The sequence below is a fragment of the Girardinichthys multiradiatus genome, chromosome 8 (genome assembly GCF_021462225.1).
Source record: "Girardinichthys multiradiatus isolate DD_20200921_A chromosome 8, DD_fGirMul_XY1, whole genome shotgun sequence".
Lineage (NCBI taxonomy): Eukaryota > Metazoa > Chordata > Actinopteri > Cyprinodontiformes > Goodeidae > Girardinichthys > Girardinichthys multiradiatus.
This window is the reverse complement of record NC_061801.1, coordinates 30,430,808-30,440,449: the sequence shown is the minus strand read 5'-3', so window position 1 is coordinate 30,440,449 and position 9,642 is coordinate 30,430,808. Positions and strand designations below refer to the sequence as shown.

Genomic DNA, 9,642 nt, shown 5'->3' with positions numbered 1-9,642 from the left:
TACATAAAAAAATTGTTTATTTAGGAAAACACAATTATATGAATAAAAACAGATTAAAATTAAAATGGGGAGAGAAAATAAAATACAAGAAAACCAGACAAAAAAAAAACTAATAGCAAAATTAATACCACAGTAGGTTTACAATTAGATACCGAAATATCAATTCACAACAAACCTTTTATGGATCTAAAATATTCAAACATTAAATTTACTTCCCAAGTAATAATTTTATGTCATTTATTTTTTCCTGGTTTCATTGTTGATGGTGGAAGGTTTGGTTGTGACAATTTGCTCACAGATTTTATTTAAACTTTGTTCACAAAAAAAACGGGAAAAGAAAAAAACATATCACATAAAATACAACTTTAAAAAAAAAATCTGTGTACATTCAAAGTTTATTGGCATTTATTTAAAAAAAATTATAAATTTTATAATCAGTTTTAGAGCTTTATTTAAATTATAAAGCACCAAAATATGAACGGTAATATTAGATTTGTTTCACCATCCATATAATTTGACATTTCTCTTAGTTTAATATAGTTTAAAGAGTTCTTTCAACAATAGCACATTATCAAAGAAGAAACCCTAGACAAGGCAAAGCCTCCCTTTACAACAGTGTTACAGTGGCACCTACTGACAAAGAGAGAGTTAAACAGTCCCAAGTATTGTCAGGAAATTGACCAATTTTTCTGTCTAAAATCTATTTTCTTAACATAAAAGTGTATTGAAAAGCAAGGTTAGTAGTGACAGGTTATTTTTAAAACACATTTAAATTATTCAATCTGGTTAAAAACAAATTATGATTCTCCAAGAATAATAGGCTTTCAGGCAAAATAAATTAGATAAAAATAATTATCCAAAAGTCTGATAGGTTTGATGCATATCAGGAATGTTTGGTGCAGTTTTTGGAAGAGTTTCCATCGGCGGCAGTTTTAGTACTGGTGTATCTCTTAAAGAGCTTAAAGGAGATTGGGAGAGGTGCAATCTGATAAGGATTCTTGGAATAATAGATTGCTTTTTTGGTTTCTTCTACTGCTGCACCTGCATATTCTCCAGCGCTGGTGACATTCTTCTCTATACTGTTGATCAACTCCCCCTGGTAGAAATAAAAGAGACATCGCCAGACATCTTATCAGTGATATTTAAATTGGTCCTTATTACAAATTGATATAAGGGCCAGAAATTCTACCTGAGTTTCCAACAACATGGCTGTGTCTGTAAATAGCTCATGTAGCTCTTTTATGCTATATTCAAGGCTGATGATGTCCTGATGACGTCTTTCGATCTCAGTGAGCGCCTGACTTGAAAAGTTGGTCTTTGGAGGAAAAAGCGGAATATATACATACAGTTTTAATTCAAATAACGTAATTCATGCAAACATTTAATGATTCTTTTGGCAATAGATCTGGGATTTATTGAGCTACTAATCAGAGATTTCACCAACATTGGGTATGAAGATGGGAAGATTATCACATGGCAGCACATCTTCCAGTTCGTCATCCGTCATGACTTTACCCACTACAAGAGACAAAAAAGAAGTTAGTACCTGGAATCTTACAGACCTCGAAATTTGCACGTGAAGGTGAAGTAAAAACAAATTAGAAATTCAGAAAAAATAAAATCATTGAGTTAAAAAACTGAAAGTTGTATTTTGCATGGGTGTATGTTACATGCATTTCTGGATGTTTGCCACAGGAAGGCATAATTACTGCATTACCCTAAGCCTTACCAAAGCTAAAAATTAGATTCTGAAACATTATAAGGGCACACAAAGCAGTTTCAAAGCTTACCAGAGGAACAAACTGGATAAATTAAATAGGTACACCAACGGAAATTAAGTAAATGAAAATAACACGTCATCCATGCCAGATCATAAACTGCTGTAATCTGTTGATCGGTGCCATAAGTGCACTACCATGGGTATCTACAGTACTAATAATATTTTCCTAGTAAAGAATCTGATCAGCATCAGCATTTTATCCACGCTCCAAACAAGGAATTTGACTTCATTTTCACTTTGCTCTCAATGTAAAACATTGAAACAGTCAGTAAATAGCAATTACTACTGCAACAGCTACTCACCAATCTCTAGGTGTCTCTGAATCTGGGCTTTGCATTTCTCTCTGAAAGAAATCTGGACCTGATGGTAATTCTTCATGACCTCAGAAAACCTGCGAGTCAGATGTGAGTGCTGGCAGAAGGGAGTCAGCAAAATTTGTTTGTTGGTGGCTATGGTTAATATTCGCAATGTGACCAACAGTACAAGGACAGCCTATACTGCAAGACTGGTCACATGCAATTACAATAATAACCAGCTATAATATATATAGTTAATATTTGCAAAATTGTAATTTTCACGTAATTAAATGGGCATTCGATGTATTACTGCAACATAATATTACAAAATAAACAAATAAAATGCCAGTTTTAACTTGGGTGCATTTGTTTACTGGGCGTTATTAAAGGTTTACACCTTATTTTCAATTCATTCAGTGTTCAGTTTTTCCTTTTTATTTTTTAGTATGAGCCCTATATGCTGCATCTTGGTCAGATTCTCATGAATGAAAAGTGGTTCCTAACTGACTTACCTGGATAAATAAAAGTAAAAAACAAAAAACAAAAGTGATGTACGACTTTCCGTTTTCCTAAGGTGTAAGAATAACGTGACACAAAGGCCCATTTCTTAGGTTTTTGTCAAGACAGGAAAGATCAGAAAATACCATTCAAGTAAGGAAGATGCCAGTTGATCTTCATTGAACTCATTGACCATATCTGTTCTACCAACACAAACAAACATGTGGAGTTTGCTAATCCCTGCTGGGACTTTAACTGAAACTGTTTATTTCGGTCAGATGAGCCCAAGTTTGAGCTTTTCAGCGACAAATAGTCCTGGAGTGTTTGGAATATCATTGTGGAATACCAGCACATCAGCAATGATTTGCCTTTAAAAAATTAAACAACTACCCATGAGGAAATGGAAATATTATGTACCGACCTGATTCCTTTGGATTCGATGGCTCACCGAGTTATTAGTTCTGTTCTCATCTGATGCGCAGTTCTTCTGCATTACTGAAACACACGAGACAGAACTCATGCAAATGCAAACAGGGTTAAATAAAAACTTTGTATATATATATTTTTTTTTTTTAAGGATTGAACAATAATGAGCTGTAGTTGACTGTGATGCACTCCATTTCCTCTTCTGTTCTTTTGCCTGTCAAATTGCACCCTCCTGACTTTACTCAGTATTTTAGCAAGTCTAATGCTTGGCAAAGCTGCATCTGTTGCAGATGATTATCCACAGTTATATATCAATAATAATACACATAAACATTCCACGGGTTACTGCGGAATAGCCATTTCGGCTACATTTTGTAACACTTACATTTTAACTTCGTTTGGACCAAGTTGGCGTTCTTTCTGATCTCATTGTTCAGCAGCTCCAGTTCATCTTTACTTCCTAAAAACACAGAGGGAACAAATTTGATTTAGGGAAAGACAAATTTCTGTTTGGGCATGATCTGTGTCTAAACTAAAGAAATAAGCTTGGCTCTTTATGACAGAACTGTAGTTTTATCAGTATCTTTGTATCGCAACAAAATAAGTCTATTTAGATATATTTAGTTGGAAGAATATGTTTAACAGAGTATTTCTATATCTGTTTCTGTGCACCTCATTCTGTGGTAAATGGGCTGAATTTAAATAGCGTTTTCCAGTCATATCAACTACTCTGAGCGCTTTACACAATGCTACATTCAACTAATTGCACAGACAAACTTGCACACATTCATACACCGATGCGCAGATTGGTAGGCAACTTGAGGTTAGGTGGCTTGACTAGGGACATGAGAAAGCTGGAACTGGAACGGATTGAAGGACGACTACACTTACCACTGAGCCGCAGTTGTTAAACAGCCTGTGCCAAGAGAAGCTGTTAAGCTTCTCTTTTTTGGTTGCTCCAGTTGTCTTTTTGTGTATCTTTGACGATTTAACAGATTTCTAAAAGTACTGGTAAAGCAATGAGGAAACTGAGTTGCTACACAATTTAAAGGTTTTATTTAATATTCCGTAAAGTCTTACTTTTGCCGCTGTCCAAAGAGGAGAGGGTGCAGCTGTGGCTTCTATCCATTTCCTCTGTTTGGCTGGAGATTTTTTCAATGAGGCTTTGCACCTCGCTCACCTGCACACACACACACACACACACACACACACACACACAGTTTTTAAACCTTTTCCTCTTAAGAAATTAACATTATGGCTCAAATGTTTTGCACCAACTGTACAGAACATAAGTAAACACCAGAACGAATGTAAGAGAAAAGAAGAAAATTAAGTAGAGAATATCTCAAAATAACACTAATCATATACTTTCTGTCTTATGCGCAGAGGGAAGCTTGTTTTTATAAAGGCATGGGTTGCTGTTAAACCTCTCAATAAATCATGATTGCAGTCAGTGTAACCCCAGCTTCTGGTTTCAATTTTGTTTTGAGGTCGGTAGCTTTACCTGTGCAAACTTACCGTTTTAAAGAAATCCTCCAAGTCGATTGCTCTCTCCGTTGAATTGCTCATGTTAGCAATTTGCTGCGAGTAAAAAAAAAAAAAAAAAAAACGCGAGTGGAAATATTTTACGCCGCTTTAATGTTTATACTATAAATGCCACACACAAAACTAGTTTATACTCTCTCCTAAAACTCTGTCAACTTTTACCTGCTCCTCGGTGGTCTTTTTTCAGGCAACAAAAAAACTAGACACTACAGTAACAGTCAGGACCAGACTCGATCACACTCACCTTCTGTCTTCCTCCTGAGGAATTAGGTCATCTAACGCACCTGTGATAAAGGGCGTGGACGCGCAGGCGCATTCTCGTCCAACCAAGCAAACAAAGGAGCTGTGTGTCAACCACCTGTTTGCAAGCAATGGCTACACGGAAACCTACGGCCTATATAAAACGAAATTGTGAATATTTTGTCGTTAGGTATGCGTTTCTTACGAAAGTGTGGAAAAAAATAATTCGCAAACATTTACAGCGTTTTCCGTTATTATGAAAGTAGTTCCCGTTTTACGACTGGTCAGTTTGGAAACACGTTTTTAGAGTGACACGCCTGTAAACTGCCGGTGTGGTGCGAAATTCTGTTCCCCTGAAATATTCTGTTCCCCTGTGTCGGGAGCGCGCACTGCAGCAAGAGAGGCGGAATAATCAGTAATACTTTTGTATTACTGATATAAAACAATGGATGCTCACTCTGTTGGCTTCCTGAATAGATGAGAGTGTAGCTTATTTTTTCTGGTAAATCGCGTTCTAATGTAAAATATGACAAAATACTGGATTTATAAAAGATATTTTACTGCTTTGACAATGGTACTGTCTGATGTTTTGTTTAAAATAATCCGCTCTAGTATTATTTAAGTACTTTACATATTCCTATATTAAACATATTGTCCCTGTCATGTATGAGAACATATTTCCTCTCTTTTAAAAAGAGGGGAAAATATTTATAGGAACATCATAGAGGAACACAGTATTCCAGCCTGACGCTCACACCTCGTAATGTTTTGTTGCCCCATGGGACAGGGATTAACAAATCACCGTATATTTTGGGTGGGTCATGCCTCACATCTTATACAATATGATGTGAGGCATCAACCCTTATGTGTAACAGAAACAGATATAGAAATACGCTGTTAAACATATTCTTCCAACTAAATTTACCTAAATAGACTTATTTTGTTGCGATACAAAGATACTGATAAAACTACAGTTCTGTCATAAAGAGCCAAGCTTATTTCTTTAGTTTAGACACAGATCATGCCCAAACAGAAATTTGTCTTTCCCTAAATCAAATTTGTTCCCTCTGTGTTTTTAGGAAGTAAAGATGAACTGGAGCTGCTGAACAATGAGATCAGAAAGAACGCCAACTTGGTCCAAACCAAGTTAAAATGTAAGTGTTACAAAATGTAGCCGAAATGGCTATTCCGCAGTAACCCGTGGAATGTTTATGTGTATTATTATTGATATATAACTGTGGATAATCATCTGCAACAGATGCAGCTTTGCCAAGCATTAGACTTGCTAAAATACTGAGTAAAGTCAGGAGGGTGCAATTTGACAGGCAAAAGAACAGAAGAGGAAATGGAGTGCATCACAGTCAACTACAGCTCATTATTGTTCAATCCTAAAAAAAAAAAAATATATTCAAAGTTTTTATTTAACCCTGTTTGCATTTGCATGAGTTCTGTCTCGTGTGTTTCAGTAATGCAGAAGAACTGCGCATCAGATGAGAACAGAACTAATAACTCGGTGAGCCATCGAATCCAAAGGAATCAGGTCGGTACATAATACTTCCATTTCCTCATGGGTAGTTGTTTAATTTTTTAAAGGCAAATCATTGCTGATGTGCTGGTATTCCACAATGATATTCCAAACACTCCAGGACTATTTGTCGCTGAAAAGCTCAAACTTGGGCTCATCTGACCGAAATAAACAGTTTCAGTTAAAGTCCCAGCAGGGATTAGCAAACTCCACATGTTTGTTTGTGTTGGTAGAACAGATATGGTCAATGAGTTCAATGAAGATCAACTGGCATCTTCCTTACTTGAATGGTATTTTCTGATCTTTCCTGTCTTGACAAAAACCTAAGACATGGGCCTTTGTGTCACGTTATTCTTACACCTTAGGAAAACGGAAAGTCGTACATCACTTTTTTTTTTTTTTTTTTTTTTAGCTTTTATTTATCCAGGTAAGTCAGTTAGGAACCACTTTTCATTCATGAGAATCTGACCAAGATGCAGCATATAGGGCTCATACTAAAAAATAAAAAGGAAAAACTGAACACTGAATGAATTGAAAATAAGGTGTAAACCTTTAATAACGCCCAGTAAACAAATGCACCCAAGTTAAAACTGGCATTTTATTTGTTTATTTTGTAATATTATGTTGCAGTAATACATCGAATGCCCATTTAATTACGTGAAAATTACAATTTTGCAAATATTAACTATATATATTATACCTGGTTATTATTGTAATTGCATGTGACCAGTCTTGCAGTATAGGCTGTCCTTGTACTGTTGGTCACATTGCGAATATTAACCATAGCCACCAACAAACAAATTTTGCTGACTCCCTTCTGCCAGCACTCACATCTGACTCGCAGGTTTTCTGAGGTCATGAAGAATTACCATCAGGTCCAGATTTCTTTCAGAGAGAAATGCAAAGCCCAGATTCAGAGACACCTAGAGATTGGTGAGTAGCTGTTGCAGTAGTAATTGCTATTTACTGACTGTTTCAATGTTTTACATTGAGAGCAAAGTGAAAATGAAGTCAAATTCCTTGTTTGGAGCGTGGATAAAAAAGCTGATGCTGATCAGATTCTTTACTAGGAAAATATTATTAGTACTGTAGATACCCATGGTAGTGCACTTATGGCACCGATCAACAGATTACAGCAGTTTATGATCTGGCATGGATGACATGTTATTTTCATTTACTTAATTTCCGTTGGTGTACCTATTTAATTTATCCAGTTTGTTCCTCTGGTAAGCTTTGAAACTGCTTTGTGTGCCCTTATAATGTTTCAGAATCTAATTTTTAGCTTTGGTAAGGCTTAGGGTAATGCAGTAATTATGCCTTCCTGTGGCAAACATCCAGAAATGCATGTAACATACACCCATGCAAAATACAACTTTCAGTTTTTTAACTCAATGATTTTATTTTATGTCTGAATTTCTAATTTGTTTTTACTTCACCTTCACGTGCAAATTTCGAGGTCTGTAAGATTCCAGGTACTAACTTCTTTTTTGTCTCTTGTAGTGGGTAAAGTCATGACGGATGACGAACTGGAAGATGTGCTGCCATGTGATAATCTTCCCATCTTCATACCCAATGTTGGTGAAATCTCTGATTAGTAGCTCAATAAATCCCAGATCTATTGCCAAAAGAATCATTAAATGTTTGCATGAATTACGTTATTTGAATTAAAACTGTATGTATAAATTCCGCTTTTTCCTCCAAAGACCAACTTTTCAAGTCAGGCGCTCACTGAGATCGAAAGACGTCATCAGGACATCATCAGCCTTGAATATAGCATAAAAGAGCTACATGAGATATTTACAGACACAGCCATGTTGTTGGAAACTCAGGTAAAATTTCTGGCCCTTATATCAATTTTTAATAAGGACCAATTTAAATATCACTGATAAGATGTCTGGCGATTTCTCTTTTATTTCTACCAGGGGGAGTTGATCAACAGTATAGAGAAGAATGTCACCAGCGCTGGAGAATATGCAGGTGCAGCAGTAGGAGAAACCAAAAAAGCAATCTATTATTCCAAGAATAATGCATCAAACCTATCAGACTCTTGGAGAATTATTTTTATCAAATTTATTTTGCCTGAAAGCCTATTATTCGTGGAGAATCATAATTTGTTTTTAACCAGATTGAATAATTTAAATGTGTTTTAAAAATAACCTGTCACTACTAACCTTGCTTTTCAATACACTTTTATGTTAAGAAAATAGATTTTAGACAGAAAAATTGGTCCATTTCCTGACAATACTTGGGACTGTTTAACTCTCTCTTTGTCAGTAGGTGCCACTGTAACACTGTTGTAAAGGGAGGCTTTGCCTTGTCTAGGGTTTCTTCTTTGATAATGTGCTATTGTTGAAAGAACTCTTTAAACTATATTAAACTAAGATAAATGTCAAATTATATGGATGGTGAAACAAATCTAATATTACCGTTCATATTTTGGTGCTTTATAATTTAAATAAAGCTCTAAAACTGATTATAAAATTTTATAATTTTTTTTAAATAAATGCCAATAAACTTTGAATGTACACAGATTTGTTTTTTTAAGTTGTATTTTATGTAATATGTTTTTTTCTTTTCCCGTTTTTTTTGTGAACAAAGTTTAAATAAAATCTGTGAGCAAATCGTCACAACCAAACCTTCCACCATCAACAATGAAACCAGGAAAAAATAAATGACATAAAATTATTACTAGGGAAGTAAATTTAATGTTTGAATATTTTAGATCCATAAAAGGTTTGGTGTGAATTGATATTTCGGTATCTAATTGTAAACCTACTGTGGTGTTAATTTTGCTATTAGTTTTTTTTTTGTCTGGTTTTCTTGTATTTTATTTTCTCTCCCCATTTTAATTTTAATCTGTTTTTATTCATATAATTGTGTTTTCCTAAATAAACAATTTTTTTATTTATTCACTGACTGTTCTGATGCATTTAATAAACAGGGTAGAACATCTGTTTTTCTTTTGTGTTTGACCGGCTGATCAACGGAAAAGTTGTATTTTATGTGATTTAACCAGATTAACCAATAACAGGAGGACGGGAGGAAGAGTGGACGACCTGCGAATAAGTAATGGGCCAACTGTAAAAGAGGAGTCTCTCCATTAAATAAATGGGAGAAACGCGTTTTTGCCAGAGGTATGACCTTAGTAACAGCTTGTCGAAGGGATCTGAGTTCCTAAACTCATATCATAACCACTGACCACCATGCTATGCAGATGCAGACTCGGTTTTATTCATTATCTGAAACAATTGTATCTTTCATATATTTCTCAATTTTTCAGTATATTCTTTCCAATGGGGAAAAATCCCATGTTATTAAATAATTATTTCCAA

General features: G+C 35.1%; 2 protein-coding genes across 3 annotated transcripts; one reads left to right on the top strand and one right to left on the bottom strand.

Annotated features, from left to right (window-relative positions):
• Window positions 1–4,931, bottom strand: LOC124873138 (syntaxin-2-like). Of its 2 annotated transcripts, none has more exons than XM_047373665.1 (9): window positions 4,790–4,931; window positions 4,519–4,581; window positions 4,081–4,180; window positions 3,386–3,460; window positions 2,996–3,069; window positions 2,083–2,191; window positions 1,445–1,518; window positions 1,190–1,315; window positions 1–1,096 (listed from the first exon to the last, which is right to left on the bottom strand). In XM_047373665.1, the coding sequence occupies exons 2-9, from the start codon at window positions 4,567–4,569 to the stop codon at window positions 884–886; spliced, it is 822 nt and encodes a 273-aa protein (XP_047229621.1). In that variant the 5' UTR covers window positions 4,570–4,581; window positions 4,790–4,931; the 3' UTR covers window positions 1–883. The 2 variants fall into 2 exon arrangements, with proteins under 2 accessions (XP_047229621.1, XP_047229620.1); XM_047373664.1 differs by having other exon boundaries at window positions 4,708–4,790.
• On the top strand, window positions 4,878–9,167 carry LOC124873139 (syntaxin-2-like). The gene is made up of 7 exons (XM_047373666.1): window positions 4,878–4,975; window positions 5,865–5,939; window positions 6,252–6,325; window positions 7,135–7,243; window positions 7,811–7,884; window positions 8,014–8,139; window positions 8,233–9,167. The coding sequence occupies exons 3-7, from the start codon at window positions 6,254–6,256 to the stop codon at window positions 8,458–8,460; spliced, it is 609 nt and encodes a 202-aa protein (XP_047229622.1). The 5' UTR covers window positions 4,878–4,975; window positions 5,865–5,939; window positions 6,252–6,253; the 3' UTR covers window positions 8,461–9,167.
• The last annotated feature ends 475 nt before the right edge of the window (window positions 9,168–9,642 follow it).

Bases quoted from the DNA above. Each gene is read 5' to 3' on its own strand.
- LOC124873138 (XM_047373665.1), bottom strand. From the start codon at position 4,569: ATGAGCAATTCAACGGAGAGAGCAATCGACTTGGAGGATTTCTTTAAA. The intron at 3,461-4,080 runs GTAAGACTTTAC...CTGTGTTTTTAG, and splicing joins CTCTTTGGACAGCGGCAAAA to GAAGTAAAGATGAACTGGAG. The intron at 3,070-3,385 runs GTAAGTGTTACA...CGTGTGTTTCAG, and splicing joins GGTCCAAACGAAGTTAAAAT to TAATGCAGAAGAACTGCGCA.
- LOC124873139 (XM_047373666.1), top strand. From the start codon at position 6,254: ATGCAGAAGAACTGCGCATCAGATGAGAACAGAACTAATAACTCGGTG. The intron at 6,326-7,134 runs GTCGGTACATAA...CCCTTCTGCCAG, and splicing joins ATCGAATCCAAAGGAATCAG to CACTCACATCTGACTCGCAG. The intron at 7,244-7,810 runs GTGAGTAGCTGT...TGTCTCTTGTAG, and splicing joins TCAGAGACACCTAGAGATTG to TGGGTAAAGTCATGACGGAT.